General features: G+C 46.6%; 1 protein-coding gene across 6 annotated transcripts in view; it reads left to right on the forward strand.

The window, feature by feature from the left end:
- Positions 1 to 6,218: 6,218 nt before the first annotated feature.
- MFN1 (mitofusin 1) overlaps positions 6,219 to 19,108 on the forward strand; it is a 59,504-nt gene continuing 46,614 nt past the window's right edge. The window contains exons 1-4 of one of the 6 annotated variants that reach the window (XM_088452434.1): positions 6,219 to 6,546; positions 11,574 to 11,695; positions 13,657 to 13,792; positions 15,789 to 15,951. In XM_088452434.1, the coding sequence (XP_088308560.1) occupies positions 11,581 to 11,695; positions 13,657 to 13,792; positions 15,789 to 15,951 (414 nt within the window). In that variant the 5' untranslated portion in view covers positions 6,219 to 6,546; positions 11,574 to 11,580. The other 5 variants (XM_088452435.1, XM_088452431.1, XM_088452430.1 and 2 more) reach the window with 5 other exon arrangements.

Consider the following 19,108-nt stretch of genomic DNA (forward strand, 5'->3'; position numbering starts at 1 on the left):
TTGGATATCAGTACCCTAACTTCTCGGATTTCTTCGCCAGCTGTAGCTGCTCGTCTCACCTTTATGGTTGCGATCTTGGAAGGCGGACGCTGATTCCAAAAAGGGCTTGGAAGATTTGCCTTTTAATGGAGAAGTCTTATTTGGTCCGGATCTGGACAAAATTGTAGCCACGCTGGCGGCAGCCAAATCTGCATGTCTCCCGTCTGCTGCGGTCCCTTCCACTTCAGGTACGCCGTATTTCGGCCTTACAGGGCCCAGGGTAGGCCTAAAGCACAGTCTTTTCACCGTCAGGCTGGTCCCAAAAATAGGCCTGGAGTACCAGACGCCCGGCCCCTAAGTCAGATGACAAGCCTGCAGCCTGACGGTCCGGGCCTCCCTTTGGGGGATCCCAAAGTGGGAGGCCGCCTGTTGCAGTTCGCTCAGTGTTGGTCAGTAACCACGACAGACATTTGGGTTCACAAGGTGGTTTCTCACAGGTATGGCCTCCTCCTTTCGGACACAGGCCTTCATCCCGATTCTTCACCACGGACCTTCTGTTAGACCGTTACAAAGCCGTGGAACTGCAGAAGGTTTTGCACACTATGCTCCAGGCTGGAGTTATAGTGCCTGTTCCATTCTCCCAGAGGGGCCAGGGTTTCTATTCCAATCTATTTTTGGTGCAGAAACCCAATGGGTTGAACCGTCCGATTCTCAACCTCAAGGCCCTCAACAAGTCCATGCGGGTGCCGCGTTTTCGGATGGAGACCCTACGGTCCATCATTCTGGCGCTGGAATCTGGGGATTACATGGTGTCATTGGACATACAGGACGCTTACCTGCATGTCCCTATTCTTTTATGCCATCAACAGTTCCTCAGGTTTGCAATCCGCAACGATCACTTCCAGTTTCGGGCGTTACCTTTTGGCCTGGCGACAGCACCACGAGTGTTCACCAAGGTCATGGCGGCTTATCTGCGGCTGCAGGGAGTCCGCTTGTTGCCGTACCTAGACGATCTTCTGTTGGTAGCAGGATCTCCAGAGCTCCTTCTACGCCACTTGTACCCGACGATTGCAGTTCGCAACGTCACGGCTGGTTAATAAACTGGCAAAAATCCATCCTGATCCCATCTCAGAGGATTCTGCACCTCAGAGCCTTATTGGACTCCAGTCAGCAGAGGATCTTTGTGACGGGAGAAAAGATCTCTGCCTTACAGTTGAAGGTGTGCAGTTGTCTACAGAGTTGCCGAGTGTCTCTGCACTCGGCGATGAGATTACTGGGCTCCATGGTGTCAGTATTCGACATGGTGGAATATGCCCAGTTTCACTCCAGACCTCTGCAGCAATTGATCCTGTCCAAATGGAATGGACTGCCTCAGAGTCTAAAGTCCCAGACGATGGTGCTCACTCCAGAGGCTCACCTGTCCCTAGCCTGGTGGTTGCAGACGACCCATCTCAACCAGGGTCGTTCGTTTTGGGTGGCGAACTGGGTCCTGTTAACAACGGACGCCAGTCTTCGGGGCTGGGGAGCGGTCACGGGTCCACACTTGTTCCAAGGCAGGTGGACTCAGGCAGAACAGGAGCTTCCAATAAACATCTTGGAACTCCGCGCGGTTTTCAAGGCTCTCCAGCAGGCACATCGGGTTCTCCAAGGTCACCCCGTGCAGGTCCAGTTGGACAATGCCACCACCGTGGCCTACATAAATCGGCAAGGAGGAACCCGAAGTCGGGTGGCACTCGTAGAGGTGTCCTGCATTCTGGTCTGGGCAGAGCGCAATCTCCCAGCCATATCAGCGGTATTCATCCCGGGAGTCCTCAACTGGGAGACGGACTTTCTCAGTCGCCAGGACGTTCATCCGGGGGAGTGGTCTCTGCACCAGGACGTCTTTCAACTTCTGGTGGACAGGTGGGGTCTTCCAGAGATAGACCTCATGGTGTCACAGCACAACAAGAAGTTGCTGGTGTACGGGTCTCGAACCAAGAGACGAAAAGGCGTCTCTGGTGGATGCTCTGTCCGTCCAGTGGATGTTCCGGTTTGCTTATCTCTTTCCTCTGTTTTCCCTTGTTCCACGGGTAATCCGGAAATTCAAACAGGAAGGAGGGACGCTCCTGTTTGATAGCTCCTGCGTGGCCCAGGCGGCACTGGTTCTCAGACCTTCAGAGTCTGTCCGTGGACATTCCTCTGCGGTTGCTGCTATGACCAGACCTGCTGTCACAGGGTCCTTGTCTTCACCCGGACCTGACTCGGCTGTCTTTGACGGCGTGGCTGTTGAGACGGCCATGTTAAGGTCCAGGGGGTTTTCCAGCTCTGTAGTGCAAACTATGTTAAGAGCTCGGAAACCATCTTCTGCAAGGATATACCATCGTGTGTGGCATACGTTCTTCCAGTGGTGTCGACCGATAGGTTACGCCCCTCGGGAGTTCCGTCTGTCTAGAGTGTTAGCTTTCCTACAGGCGGGACTAGACCATGGGCTTCGCCTTGCTTCTCTGAAGGTGCAGGTGTCTGCCCTGTCAGTCTGGTTCTATCGGAGGATTGCTGCAATCCCTGATGTGCACACCTTTATGCAAGGTGTTCTTCGAATTCAGCCACCTTTTGTTCCACCGGTGGCACCTTGGGATTTAGCTGTGGTCCTGAGGGCTCTCCAGGGACCGCCGTTTGAACCACTGGGCTCAGTGGACCTTAAATGGCTTACAGCTAAAACAATATTCCTTCTGGCCATTGCTTCGGCCAGACGTGTTTCTGACTTAGGGGCTCTGTCCTGTAGACCCCCTTTTCTGATTTTTCATAGGAACAGGGCGGTGCTGCGCGCTCGTCCTGGATTCCTTCCCAAAATTGTTTCAACATTAACGAGGACATCGTTGTGCCGGCTTTTAACTCACTTGATCTTTCAGTGGGTGAGGCCACTTTGGACGGTGTGCGGGCCTTAAGGATTTATGTTGACCGCACTTCTTCGTTTAGGAAGTCGGACGCCTTGTTTGTCCTCTATGGCTTCCGTAAAAAGGGTTGGCCTGCTTTAAAGCAAACTTTGGCAGGTTGGATTCGTATGGCAATTTCAGAAGCTTATCTTCACGAAGGTTCCATCTTCCGGTTCCATCCTCTGTGAGGGCTCATTCCACTAGGTCTGTGGGTCCGTCGTGGGCAGCTCGACGTGGTGCCTCTGCAGTCCAGATCTGCAAGGCTGCCACGTGGTCCTCTGTCCATACCTTTGTGAGGTATTATGCGTTTGACACCTTTGCCTCTCAGGATGCTTCCTTCGGGCGGCAGATTCTCCTTTCAGCACAGGAGCGTCCCCACCCTTGAAGGATACTGCTTTGGGACATCCCCAAGGTATCCTGTGGATACCCTATGGACCCTGATGTAGAAAATGAGATATGGTAAGAACTTACCTTTATCTCTATTTCTACGAAGTCCATAGGGTTCCACAGGACTCCGCCCTGTCGCACCTGTGCTGCAGATGGGCTTTACTCTGGTCACCGGTTTTTCCGTCTCCCTCTGGTGAGAATGTGATTCTTGTGTGTATGTCCAGATCTTTCTTCTCTCTCTTCCTTCTCCTCCGGCCTATGGCTTTGTACGTAACTGAGATGCCTTGGCTCGGGAGTGGGGTATAGGAGGGGGACCCTAGTGCATCCTGGGAGGCTGAAAATGTAACTCTATGGTGCCCGATGCCTGATGCCATCACCTATACCTAAGGTATTCTGTGGAACCCTATGGACTTCGTAGAAATAGAGATAACAAAGGTAAGTTCTTACCATATCTCATAGTTTTACCTTTTAAAAACATTGCTGCCGAAGAATTGCCCCTTTCCTGAATTTGTAACCTATAGACTTTGGCCCACTTTATTTTAACGCACTGACCACTGTATCTGTAACTCATTTTGACCTGAACCCTGTAAGACCAAATTGGCCAGATTTATTCTACTTCTATTGTGCCACCAAGTGTATTTATCACCAAACAATTCAATAAAATCAGAAAGACAGTAGAAGAAATAAATCACACCATGACATTTATAGGTAATTAATGGTAATGTGCAATAGCAAGCAATGACTCCTATGCCTTTGGAAGGGCAGTCCGAAAGGATCATAGTCACTGAGTGGCAGTGCACTGGAAATGATAGTGCATGGTGATAATGAGGGTGAAGGGCCTTGCTTGTGAGAGTGTACAGTCTAGGAGAGTGTGGGAGTATATTGGGAGGTGAACTAGGAAGAGGGAAGATAGATGGTTTTGAGCGAAGACTGAGAAAAGCTGGTAGGCTTTAATGAGCTAGTATGGTTTCTTGGTAGTCAAACAGAATGATAAAGGAAGTGAGCAGCCTGGGACAAATCTTGGATGCAGAAGGTAATCAGCCCTGAGTCAAGGTGAGAGGAAGAGTGGGATTGGTGGCTGGAGATGTAGGAGCAATTGATTGCTTTAAAAGTAAGGCGAAGGAGCTCAAACTGGATTCTGTAGGGGAAGAGGAACCAGTGAAGGAGAGGTAGAGTCAGAGTAATGATATAAGACAGTGGTTCTCAAACTCGGTCCTCAGGACTCCACACAGTTCATGTTTTCCAGGTCACCAAGGAGATGCACAGGTGTATTCATTACTCACTGGCACATTCTAAAAAGATTCACAGGTTGAGCTAATTATTTCACTTGTAATTCTGTGAGGAGACCTGGAAAACATGCACTGTTTGGGGTCCTGAGGACCGAGTATGAGAACCAGTGATATAGGAAAATGAGGTGAGCAGGATGTATGAAAGGGTGGAAAAGCTTTTCCAGCTCCTTTCTGGTTGGCTGATAATCTCACTTGCCAGTGGTGCAATTATCTCATTTATCTGATGAAATCAAAGCTTGCCTAATAGTACATGTCTGGACACTGGTCAAATACAACCAGGTCAGCCTACACAATCTGTATGAATACAGCAAGACCTTTCAAGCAGTTCTAAGTATGTTTCTCTGAAGCACATAGAGAACATGTTCATACTTGAGGGTGACCTTTTTATCAACATTTATAAAACCAATGCTGCGAACCTGTGATACAGGGAGAGCAGCAGTGTCTGTTATACTGGTTTCCTTGTTTCTACAATACAACTGTGCACAGTGCTGGGACTACATAATCTTTATGCTGCAGTGCTGGATATAAAATATATTAAAATACAGTTCCCAACTTTTGCATTAAATTTAAAGCCATGTTTCTTTAGTTCCAGTGCTGAGTATATATTAAATCATTCCAAATTCAGTCCACACTAGGTAGGTGCATATCCACTTGATTGCACCACAGCACAAAAGTGTATGTAGCTGTGGCCATCTTAAAGGGGCCTATCCATTACCCGACTTTGAACAATCCGACCAAAACCAGGTGGTCATGGGTGGGAACCAGTTTATTACAGACTGATCTGGCGTTCCAGAGGGCACAGGATAAAGGGACAGTGGGGGTCATTTAGACCCGCTCGCGAGCGCAGGACGCTCGCAAGCGGGTCGATGGTGCCCTACTGCGCATGCGCCGGAGGGAGCCCCGTCGTGCACATGCGCGAGACCCGGCTAGCGACGGGATAGCCGTCGCTCCGGGTCTCGCACCAAAGGGGGCGTGCTGTCGATGTTGATTGACAGCACGCCCCCTTTGGTGGGCGTGGCTGCCAGACGGAGGCGTTCCCATGGGAACGCCTACCGTCTGAAGCCGGCCCCACTGACATCAGTAGTGATGTCAGTGGGAGTGATTTTGGCTCTGATAGAGCCAAAATCACTCCAGGGCTTGCGGCGAGACCCTACCACAGGGTCTCCGTCGCAAGCCCGATGGTCTTGACCATCGCGACCATCATGGAAGCTCGCTAAAGCTGTGGGTGGTCACCCACAGCTATGCGAGCGTCCAAGAGGCCGCTCCATTTTCATGTAGGAGGGCCCTGATTCAGAGCGAGCGCTCTGGTCAGAGCGTCCGGCTCTGAATCAGGCCCAGTGTTTGTGGGAGAGATGTGAATGAGATTTTCAGGATTACTGTAACGAGTATGTGAGATTGATTTTGGGGACCGAGATGAATAGAGTGGAGAGATTGTGCGGTCAGCAATGCTGGGAAGGGAACCTTTAGGTGGTGAGTAGGGAGGGGGCTTAACAAGATGTGTATGGAGGTGGGATGAGCTGGCTGGAGAGGAGGGTTGGAGGAGGGATTAGCAGTGGGGTAGTAGGACCATGGTGGGCTAGAAGAGAATGCAAGTGTAGTAGTGGGAGAGGAGAGGGAGGAAGGCAGAGGAGGGAAGATAAGGGAAGGAGGCAAGGGGAAAAGGATAACGGTGGAGGAAAGTGGCAGAGCAGAGGATTAGGTAGACACTGAGTGAGGGTGAAAGTGGAAGAAAACATAAAAGTATGAGTGTAAGTGACAGTGCAGGAGATTTGCAGAAAATCACGTGTGAATACAGTGGATAAAAGGTGTCTGCACAATAACAAAAGTTTATTATTATGGGGAGTAATAGGTGGAGAAAATGAATGTGAAAGTAGACTGTTATAAACTAGATTACATGTGGCAGGGCATAGGACTTAGGTAACAAGACATTATTTCTAAGAAGAAAACGGAAGTTGGTGCAGAATACAGTGGGCTTTGAGGTATGTGTAATCACAGAGCTAGGACAAAGTTTAGCAAGTATAGTGTTAAGTTCTTACAATAAGCAAGCAGAATCCAGTGAATAATGTCCTGGCAATGCTGACATCCGGTGTTTATATTGAATAAGTAGTATTTTGACCTCTAATTTCATTATGTTACTTTGCCCAAATGTTGTTCAGATTTCTGGTGCAGTTTGCATGTTATCCTTCTTTTTGACTTTGGTTTAACAGCGATATAACGGCACAATTATGTTTAAATTGCACTTTTAATTTCGCACTTCTATATTGAGCTTCTACAGACATGTAAAGGCTCATCATTACCGATGGCAGAGAAACAATGACCATTAGTAACAACCCATTGATAGCTATCCCTAAACGTAGCACTCCCGTGTCCAGACACTGCAAAGGTGAGGGGGCCCAGTCCCAACACCCTATAGTACACCCAGGTGCCACTAATTATTCTACCAAAAATATTAGCAGGTGACCTGATCCGAGTTTTGGCTTCCCCCTGAAGCCGAAATTAGCTCCAGAGAGTGAGGGGCCAAATGATCCCAGAGCAGTGGTCCCTGGGTTGCTGCTGCTTCGCCCTCCAGTGTGGTGCTTTTCCCGAGAACCCACTGGGCGCCATTACAAATCTTACGGCTGCCGCTACTTTATTGCAGCAGCTAACCACTACTTGATATAAGAACACTACGTCTGGAGGCCGCCATTTCCTCAGAGACGTACACATACACAGTGTACAGACTGTATACTAATTAGAGTACAGCGTATCAGGGTAATGAGCCGCCATGTTTCCGTGTACAGAGCACCAGTAACTTATTACATCGGTCAGTGACAAGTGTGAGTACCACCAAGGCTATTGGACTAACGATTATTCTAAAACATGTCGTTAGACCTTTGGGTGTTATAGCCATTCAGTTGAATTTCCATTGGCACGGCACGGTACGGGTATTCGCCTCCCTCCAGTAAAATGGCACCTGAGTTAGAGACAAGACGTAGAACACACGTTTCCTACAAGCGTTATTATCACTGTTCCGTAGGAAATGACGTGACCCACGCCCCCCTTCTCTGATTGGCTGTGCTTGTGTCAGGTTACTGCATGCCGGCCAGGCAGCCAGGTACGTCTGTGTAACCACACTAGTACTACTACTAGCCACAGTCACCATATGGCCGCTGCTGCAGTGACACGGTAGTGGCAGGCAGGGCAGCGGGGTAAGGTAGAGCGACCTGTGTATATGGGGGGAAGTTATACATAGAGCCAGGAAGGGGCGCCGGCACGGTGGTGGTGGGTGCACATTTTAGGCTTATTATTATTATGTCGTGTTCCTGTCGCTGGTTTGCAAGTTCTGGGCTGAAATGAGCCCCTAGTAATACTGGTGCTAATATCCATAGCCTCTTCCTTGTAGTCTTATTTGTATGTAAGCAGGTTCTTGCATACAGTAGGGTGGGAGCACATACATTCATACTGCACACTGCAGGGACATAGTGGAAGCGATAGGGGCGATAGGTGATTACTGATTAGATGTTATGTCAGTTATTACGGTAGTAGATATTAATTCTATGTTGTACGCTTACATGTGAGTGCACACGGTATCATTGTGTATTTCTCCCACAGCGCCGTTGCTGTATGTTTGTTGGTCATTCCAGTGTTTGTGTAATGCAGTTATAAAAACTATTTCCTTCCAAAGGATGAACAAAAAAAATAAAATGAAAAATGGACAATACCATTCTCCTGTAGTGCAGGGATCTTCTTTATGCAAACTTCGTTTCTTTTTCTTAAAACATGAAAGTGAAAGTTAGTACTGAGATATGACTTATAAATGTATTAGCTATTTTACCTGCTCTATACATTTCTCATTTCAAGTGAATCAATGTATTGTCTTTCACTGACCCCTTGCACAGTGCCTTGCATATGTTTATTATTATTTTTTATATATATATATATATATATATAATTTTTATTTTAAAATTAAGATTTTCAACACAAACGGTGTTATACCGCTCTTACACCAAAACGCCGGACACGGGTCAACACTGACTCTGCTCTCCAGTGCAGGTAAGCAGTGCTTCTTCCTCGTCCTACACGACCCTCTTACCTTACTTCGCAGCGGTCCAGAAGCAGGCAGGGCGGGTGAGGTGCGCTGCTCCGTTCTTGCCGGCCCTGCAGTGCTCTCAGTGGACGCTTGGATATGTAATCTCCAAGTGCCACTGAAGCCGGCCAATCGGGCGGCATGCGGTGCAACACAGGTCAGCGTGACCCATGTTGCACCGTTTAAATTGCAGGATGACACCGGAATGACCCATGCTCAACCCTGCAAGCTAGCCAGGTTGGATCCCCGGGTCACTGGACCCGGTTTGATCCGTTACACTGACTAAAATCCTGGGTTGATGCGCGTTCACGTACATCAACCCGGGATTTTTCAGTCAGTGTAAAAGGGGTATTAGATATCTAGGCTTCCTACTGTTTCAACTCTTGCATGAATTTTACTTTGGGCTATGTGGAACGGTTTACCTGAAACATGAGCCTTGTCTGGTTACACATTATAAACACAGCCAAGGAGTTATGTGCATGCACAGATGTGTGGGAAGTGCACCAGAGACTCACAGTAAACCATTTGTGACCTTCATTCTCAAGGACAGGCGCTCTGTGTGTGCTAGCTAGTAAACATTCTTGAAGTTGCCATTTCAAAATACATTTGAATTCAAAGATCACAACCTGGGGCTGATTATGAGTCGGATGAATCTTTGTGCATGGACGCAAACGGCGAGTTTTTGCATACAGCGCACAAGGAGATGCGAATTTACGGATTTATGAGAGTCTCCGTCCAATTCTGAGTCGTATGGAACTTCGTCGGATCTGGGCGTTTTGGGGCGGCAACAATGCGAGCATACGGAACTGCCCTGACTTGTGGAGGGTTGTGGGCGTGTATCTTAAGTTCTATGTGATTCTGAGCCGTATGTACAGTACTTGTCAAAAGTCTGAGCACACCAGTATATTTTAAGGAATTTTCATTTTAACTGCACAGTAACAAAATAAAACCTGTTTTATTGGCTTTGTTTACAAAATAACAACTGTTTGAACAAAAAGGAAACAAAAAAAAACCTTTTTTTGGCAAGTTTATTTAGGTAGTCTGCTTTAATTGAAGTGACAACACTTAGCTTTGATAAGCGCTTTGCATCCTATTTACACATTTTTCCAGCTTATGGCTATCCATTCGACTCCAGCAGCTTTGAAGAGCCTCCCAGAGGCCCTCAGTGTTGGTAGGCATCTGTTTACAGACTTTCCTGCCTAGTTCTTCCCACAAAAGCTCGATGGGTGAAACATCTGATGATTGAGGTGGCCATTCCATTTTTGTTACGACTTGAGTGTCTTTCTTTTGCAAATAAGTAGTACACAACTTGGACGTATGTTTTGAATCGTAATCTTGTTGGAAAACGAAGTTCTGACCTACAAGTCTCCTTCCGGAGGGAATCGCATGACGCACTAATATATTGTGGTACACCTATCGATCCATTATTCCGTCGATTCTGACTAAGTCAACAGCTTGGTTGCCCGCGAAACATCCCCAAACCATCACATTGCCTCCTCCATGCTTAACTGTTGGCGCTACACAGTCTGGGAGAAAGCGCTTACCTGGACGACGACGCACAAAAGCCTGGCGATGCGAGCCAAAAAGTAAAAATTTTCGATTCGTCGGTCCAAAGCACCCTCTTCCACTGTTCCTCAGTCCAATCCTTATGCTTCTTAGCCCATGCATACCTTTTCGCTACTTTTGTAGCATGTAGAAGTGATTTTCTTACCGCAACCCTACCACTAAGGCCATATTCCTGCAAGCGCCTGGCCACTGTCCTATCGGACACAGGCTGGGAATGACTTTTCCGCAACTCCCTTCCTATCTCCGGAGCGGTCATACGTCTGTTACGCTTGCTAGTAGTCACAATGAAGTTGTCCTCATGAACAGTTGTTGTTTTTGGACGACCAGTTTGTTTTCTTGTAACATTTTGACCGTTTTTTGACTTTCGTTCAATAGCCTGACGTGTACTGCAAGTGTGTAGCATTATTATGTGTATAAGTGGCACTGCCACCATGGGCATTTATTATGTATACTGTATAAGTGGCATGGCTACTGTGGCCATTATTATAGTATACTAATTTTTTGACACATTTCTATCGATTTTCCGGTTTGCATTGGTACGGAAATAATAATATATATTTTGTTATTTTTATCATACTCCATTCATACACAAGTAGCAGAATGTACGATAAACAAGCTTCTTTTTGATTTAAGGGGGTGTGCTCAGACTTTTGACTAACCCATTGGATTTATGCCAGCCGCCGGAACAGTCATCAGCACTTGCACAGCACCATGCTAGATGCAAGGGATCCGTCAGGAACAGGCTTCCCTACCCCGTACATAGTGTTCATTCTAGCACCCTGCAACTCTCATTACCTGTACAGTTTCTCTCTTCAGCTTGGGGTGTTGCTCTCTGCTCTAGTGCTTCTAGCACACTCAGCCTATGTATAAAACTGATATACAGACCAGGGTGTGTTGGAAGTATCAGAGCAGAGAGCCCCAGGTAGGAAAGAACTGTGCATGGTGCTAGAATGAACACTATGTACGGGGTAGGGAAGCCTGTTCCTGACGGATCCCTTGCATCTAGCATGGTGCTGTGCAAGTGCTGATGACTGTTCCGGCGGCTGGCATAAATCCAATGGGTTAGTTAATTTAAAATTTTTGGTTGGTTCCCATTGAAGGAAAAGTAAAGGGATTAAAAGGATGCTGTGGGACAAGGTTTTACCCAGTTGTAATACATCACTCTGGTGAAAAAATTAGGTGTATTTGTTTAAAAAGACACGTGATGTAAATGACCTCCAGTATAGTATGTATACTTGTCTGCAGAGCAAATCAGTCATTCCTCATTAGACTGAAAATAGTGTATGATCAACTTTAGTACAAGATTATTTTTTTAACATAAACCCCCTTTTTTTTCTATTTTGTATTACTAATCAATTTTTGTTTTCTACCTAGAGAAGACATGGATGAAAGAGGCATCTCCCCATTAAAGCACTTTGTGCAGGCAAAGAAAGCCATTACATGCATCTTTGATCAGCTAGTCGAATTTGTCAACGATGGGGTTACATTTGTAGAAGGTGAGAGATTCTTTACAGTCCGGTGTGCATGTAAGCCATTAGGAAGAACTGCAAGTAGAAATCATTTTATAGTGAACTATTATCTTGACATTCTCTGAGTTGCTAGCTGATGGCCGGGTGTTTATTCCCTCTATTCCTCCACCTTTCCATCTTTGTCCACCTCTCCCTGTCTCTCCGTGCCCCTCTATCCTCATCTATATGCCGCATCTCTCCCTCCCACCCTCATTTCCCCTTATTTCCCTTTTCTATTGGTCACGTCTCTCCCCCTTCTTTGCTGTCTTCCTCCTTTTCTCGCTGTTTTTTTCCCCCCTGTTTCTGTCTGGTACGCACTCTTTTTCTGGCTGTCCATCTAACAGCAGCTTTCACACACAGCACAGGGGGTAGTCTGTTTGTGGAGTCCTGTGTGTGCGTTGGGCAATAGTAGGTTTACTGTTTATGTGTTGGGGGACTGAGGGCAGGCTATTGTGGTGGGTGGTTTGTGGGGGATAGAGGTCTCGCTGTTGGAGGGGGGGGCGCTCGTGTGTGTTATAGGGGGGACTGAGAGCATGCTGTTTAGCAACGCAAGGAGGGGAGGGGAGGAGAACCTGTGTTTGGGTTGGTGGTACAGCTACACACCCAGACTGTTGGACAACAGTCTCTTCCATTTCCAAAAGGCTAGAGGTTGCTGACTTTCCCTCTGCTTCTCAGTGCTGTGGGAGTCCTGCTGACATTCACAGCACTATTGGTGAGTTCTTTGTACCCCTTTCCTCAGCACATCTGTTCCCCTGTTACTGTGTGTCAGACAGCCCACCTGCAGAGTGAAGACCCCTGCCACTTACCTCTGCTCCATTTATCCAGCTGCTGACCATTGAAATGGCATCTGTCCCTGGTGACATCTTCTTGACTTCAGCGCCGGGTGATTGTTGGGCATCCTCAGAGCTCCAGATGCCACCTGATGCTGGCAGGCTCCTCTTCAATTCCTGTGCCGCAACGCTTTGTACTTTTGCTCCCGGGGTACTCCTTCCTCACAGGTGGCAGTTGCAGGGAGTTGTCAGAAGGGTTGCATACGAGTGCATGGTGTCCACTGCGCTTGCACTAGAAATTTTAATATTCTAAATCAGACCCTGCCCAATGGTGCTTACACTCTACCTCCCTCACCACATGAACACACACACTCTAGGGTTAATTTTGTCAGAAGCCAAATAACTTGCCAGTATGTCTTTTGGAGTGTGGTAAGGAGCACCTGAAGGAAACACACACGAGCACAGGATGAAAATACAAACTCCACACAGAGAGGGCCCTGGTGGGAATTCAATCTATGACCCTAGAACATGTTTGCCTGCTCTCCAGGAGACTTCTGTATGTAGGAGCGTTTTCTCTACCAGGAGTGGAGGGAACCCTCACCGATCCTGCTCACTTCACTAGCTAAGTGGGCGGGGCAGAGCTTGATGTGATTTGCTGCAATACTGTCGTCATAGCCTTGCGTCGTTACATCACAGGGGTGGGGCCGTAACGATTTAAATTGCACTGTCACGCCTCCTTGCTTTTGCTACTTGGACCTCACAAAGGTGCCCTAAGCCCTGGCACTTTGATGCAACAATGCTTTCCACTTTACGTTAGATATTTTTGTTAAAACTGCGATAACAAATGCTACTGTGGTAACGAAGTAATATGTTTTTTTTTTTTTTTTTTGTAAAGCTAGATTCTCTCCTGCACAAATGTAAACACCTATTATCCTGATTGTGTAAACAACCAGTATCTTATTAACACAAAATGTAAAAGTGGAGTTTAAAGTCTGCATTAGTAAAATTGCTTAGATTGTGTCCACAGCCAGCATTTCTTCTAAATAAATTCATGAAGTTACTTTTTTTTTTTTTTTTTTTAAATTAAAGGTCGTATTCTTTTGACATAAAATGTTATTTTTTTACCTGCATATTTAGCCATGAATGGATCATCGTTTAATTTGTTGTCTGTACCCATAGAAACCTATCACAATCCAGAGTTAAAACAAATAACAACGGAAGATGATCTAAAAGAAATTCAGAGTTTTAAAAGAAAATTGGCTGGAATTGGTGAGGTCCTTTCCCGAAGACAGATGAAGGTGGCATTCTTTGGCAGGTACTGTAATATCACAAGTTCTTAAAGGGTCATTTCATGCCAAATCATCACAAAAAAAAAGTAACTTTTCAACTTTACTTTCTCAGAAGTCTGTGAAATTTGGTTGGATGGTAGACTGCATAAAGTAGCTTTCATATGTAAAATGTTAGCCCTCAGTGATACATGGTGTTCATGCTACAGGATTGCAAACATGACACAAAATGTAAAATTTTGCTTGCAAGGTCAACTAAAACGAATCATAACTTTGCTTCTAATTGTGGTAGAACTTTAATGTTGGTCTTGTTTTGACTCTATCAGGGGTATTCAATATGGGTGCGATAACATAGTTTTTGCGTTAATATCGCAATTATGACGTCATTATCGCAGGTTTTACTTTTACACCCTATTCAATTTCAAAGACTTATCGCAGTTTTGACAAGTCTTTGATAAAAAACGGTGATAACTTTTCACCATTGAATAGGTGTCGAAAAAAGTGCAGAATTGTGGTTTAGGGGTGCAGGCTTAAAAAAAAATAGCCTGCACCCCTGAGAATGACATTTAAAAAAGAACTGTCAAAAAAAAGTAAAAAAAAAAATGGACACCCCAAAAAATTAATTAAAAAATTGGGGTGCAAAATAAAAAAATGGGAAGAAATTGTTAAACAATAGGGAAATAGGTTCAGGGCTATTCTGCAAGTATGCGGCAGGTGTTTTCTAGAATAGAATTATAGCGGCAGGTGCACAAATGCAGAATTTTTAAAAAATTACTTTAGGGACATAAAAATATGCTAGTACCCATTTTCATGTATCCCAAATTTGATGGGACCACTTAAAAAAACAAAAAAAAATAACCTAAGTGCTCTTCTGCATCACTTCTTCAATGTCGGGAAAAAAACACCTGCTGCGGCTATTTAAATCCCCGACTTTCAATTAAAGGCTAAAACGGGGGAACCCATAGTGTTCCCCCATGTTTTTACAACTTTAGGGGGTCTTACAATTATTTTAAGGAAAAATTCGTAACTTTACGCAAATCCAACTTAGGAGCTTCCCGTTTTCGTTAATTTTATATTGCATACGGGGATAAGCGGGAGCGCGCACCAGACTTTAACGCAGGAAAAAACTCCAATATGAAACGTTAACTTCGACAGTGAAGTTAATGTTTCATATTCAATACCCCTGTAAGGGACCAAAGTTTTCATTAAAAAAATAGTTTTATATTTAAATATTGACTTTTACATTTCAAGGTCACATGATGTCACCTTTGACCTTGAATATCTAAAAAAGTATGTTTATTTTTTGTACATAAAGCATATTATACACTTAAACACAATCTCTCGTTGGTATAAGTTTTATTTTGGGAAGCCTTTGGGAACTGGAGTTAAAAAAAAATGTGAATACAGCTCTTGCTCTCTCTGTGTTCTAGGGATAGTGATCTGTGGGTTTCGATCGATGGTACCATCGGTGATAGCCATTGATGGCACAATAACAATCTATGGTGAACCATCGATGGTTTGCACCACTCAGCAAAGAACGCAGTTGTTTATACGCACGCAATCGTCTGTTGCATACTGCGCATACATCGCAGTGCGCATGCGCGAACCAGTCATTGCGATTGGGACTGCGATCGCAGTTGTGACGCAGACCCAAAGTGCCGTTTGTGGGTGGCAACGCGGGGTGGTCGGGCGAACGCAAGCGTGCCAGTGCATTTTAAAGGCATTGCAGGGGCGTGCATAAATTAGTCACTGGAATACCATATGCAGCCTGAGGTCTCATAGCGTGTACTGAAGTAAGCAATTCCCAAGTGATTTCTGACCTGACTGTGCGTATGGGTCCGATGGTACTCAATCGTACCGATGTTTTCGCAATCTTGCTAACCATTGCAGATGTGCATGTAGGTAAAGTGGGCGTCCTTATGTAGTGCTGCGGCGGCATGGCGATCGCTATGGATTAGCATGCTAATGACCTCTGAGTGAAGCGATTATTTTTTTTCTGATTTCTTTGGTTGTGTCTCATTGTAGAACAAGCAGCGGGAAAAGTACAGTGATTAATTCCATGCTGTGGGACAAGGTTTTACCCAGTGGTATAGGGCACACGACTAACTGCTTCCTGAGCGTGGAGGGTACAGAGGGCGACAAAGCTTTCCTGATAACTGAAGGCTCGGAGGAAAAGAAAAGTGTTAAGGTACTAAAATGAGGTGCATGTAAAGTTATTACTGATCTTCTGCAGTAAAAATTAATTTGTACTATACTATTCTTCCCACTTCTCTGTTTAAATCAAAGCTGGGATAATGGCTGTGTTGCAGTGGTAACCACTTTAACCCTCCCAAAGTGGTGTCCTCTTGAAGAATGGCATTTAATCCTCTGAAACGAGAAGAGTGGACTGTGTATTAATAGTGGAAAAATACTGTAGCACATTTTCTGTAGCACAACTTTACAGTACGTAGACTCAGTGGGCAGATGTGCTAAGCTGTGGAGAGTGATAAAGTACCAACCACTCAGCTCCTAACTGTCATTTTTCAAACACCGCCTGTAACGTGACAGTCAGGAGCTGAGTGGCTGGTACTTTATCTCTCTCCACTTTATCACTTTCCAGAGCTTAATACATGCGACGGAAAGCGTTCAGTGCTTTGAACAAGTATTCAGCCCCCTGTACACTTTTGTTGCCACAAATTCAGAATTTGATATAGATGACACTGATCCACAAAGTAATGGCCAGCATTTCAAACCAAAAAAGAACCATAACAAACAAACTACCAAATATAAAAACCAGAAATGATTTATATGTAAAAAGTGTTCACACCTCTTGTAACTACAGATAGGTGCCATAGGCCCTCATTCAGAGCCGTACGCTCTGAGCAGAGAGCACGCTCTGAATGAGGGCCGCCCTCCATAAAAATGGAGCGTCCTCCTGGACGCTCGTATAGCTGTGGGTCACCACCCACAGCCTATACGAGCGTGCAGTTTGATGGCCGCGATGGTCAAGACCATCGCGACCATCGAAACTGCGAGCCGGAGCCTGCGGTTGAGGTTTTCAACCGCAAGCTCCGGAGTGATTTTCGCTCTATCAGAGCCAAAATCACTCCCACTGACATCACTAGTGATGTCAGTGGGCCGGCTTCTGACGGGAGGCGTTCCCGTGGGAACGCCCCGTCAGGGAGGCACGCCCACCAAAGGGGGCGTGCTGTCAATCAACATCGACAGCACGCCCCCTTTGATCAGACACAACGAGCGAAGGACTTTCCTTCGCTCGTCGCGTTTGGCGCACGCGCACGACGGAGCTCCCTCCGTCGTGCGCATGCTCAGTGCAGACCATCGACCCACTTGCGAGCGGACAGCCGCTCGCGAGTGGGTCTGAATCAGGGCCATAGTCTGTTTGTTCATTGGCTCCACCTACTTAAAACTAGAGATGAGCGGGTTCGGATTTACTCTGTTTTACTCGGATCTCAAAACGGCATTTTATTGGCTATCACGTGTTTTGGATAGCCAATAAAATAAGTCCGAACTAATCCGAACTTGCTGTAAAATGGCGATAAGAACCGAGTAAATCCGAACCCGCATATCTCTACTTAAAACACTAGTCACTCAACTATTGTCAGTATTGTTCATCAGTGAATGTGTGTGTGTGTGTGTGTGTGTGTGTGTGTGTGTGTGTGTGTGTGTGTGTATATATATTGTGCCGGTCACTGCGACCCTCTGCATTATATGATTGGTACTGTGACACTACATTATTTGATGGGCACTGCAACATTCTCCATTTTATAGTGAGCAATGCGACACTCTGCATTATATGGCGGTCACTGCGACACTGCATTATATGGCGAGCACTGCGACACTGCATTATATGGTGAGCACTGCGAAACACTGCATTATATGGTGAGCACTGCGAAACACTGCATTATATGATGGGCACTGCAACAGTCTCCATTTTATAGTGAGCAATGCGACACTCTGCATTATATGGCGAGCACTGCGACACTCTGCATTATATGGCGAGCACTGCGACACTCTGCATTATATGGCGAGCACTGCGACACTCTGCATTATATGGCGAGCACTGCGACACTCTGCATTATATGGCGAGCACTGCGACACTCTGCATTATATGGCGAGCACTGCGACACTCTGCATTATATGGCGAGCACTGCGACACTGCATTATATGGCGGTCACTGCTACACACTGCATTATATGACGGTCACTGCTACACACTGCATTATATGGCGGTCACTGCAACACTGCATTATATGGCGGTCACTGCAACACACTGCATTATATGGCGGTCACTGCGAGACTACATTATATGGCGGGCACTGCGACACTGCATTATATGGCGGGCACTGCGACACTGCATTATATGGCGGGCACTGCGACACTCTGCATTATGTGGCGGGCACTGCGACACTCTGCATTATGTGGCGGGCACTGCGACACTCTGCATTATGTGGCGGGCACTGCGACACTCTGCATTATGTGGCGAGCACTGCGACACTCTGCATTATGTGGCGAGCACTGCGACACTCTGCATTATGTGGCGAGCACTGCGACACTCTGCATTATGTGGCGAGCACTGCGACACTCTGCATTATGTGGCGAGCACTGCGACACTGCATTATGTGGCGAGCACTGCGACACTGCATTATGTGGCGAGCACTGCGACACTGCATTATGTGGCGAGCACTGCGACACTGCATTATGTGGCGAGCACTGCGACACTGCATTATGTGGCGAGCACTGCGACACTGCATTATGTGGCGAGCACTGCGACACTGCATTATGTGGCGAGCACTGCGACACTGCATTATGTGGCGAGCACTGCGACACTGCATTATGTGGCGAGCACTGCGACACTGCATTATGTGGCGAGCACTGCGACACTGCATTATGTGGCGAGCACTGCGACACTGCATTATGTGGCGAGCACTGCGACACTGCATTATGTGGCGAGCACTGCGACACTGCATTATGTGGCGAGCACTGCGACACTGCATTATGTGGCGAGCACTGCGACACTGCATTATGTGGCGAGCACTGCGACACTGCATTATGTGGCGAGCACTGCGACACTGCATTATGTGGCGAGCACTGCGACACTGCATTATGTGGCGAGCACTGCGACACTGCATTATGTGGCGAGCACTGCGACACTGCATTATGTGGCGAGCACTGCGACACTGCATTATGTGGCGAGCACTGCGACACTGCATTATGTGGCGAGCACTGCGACACTGCATTATGTGGCGAGCACTGCGACACTGCATTATGTGGCGAGCACTGCGACACTGCATTATGTGGCGAGCACTGCGACACTGCATTATGTGGCGAGCACTGCGACACTGCATT

This window comes from Taudactylus pleione, unplaced genomic scaffold, assembly GCF_031769625.1.
Source record: "Taudactylus pleione unplaced genomic scaffold, aTauple2 ptg000037l, whole genome shotgun sequence".
Taxonomy (NCBI): domain Eukaryota; kingdom Metazoa; phylum Chordata; class Amphibia; order Anura; family Myobatrachidae; genus Taudactylus; species Taudactylus pleione.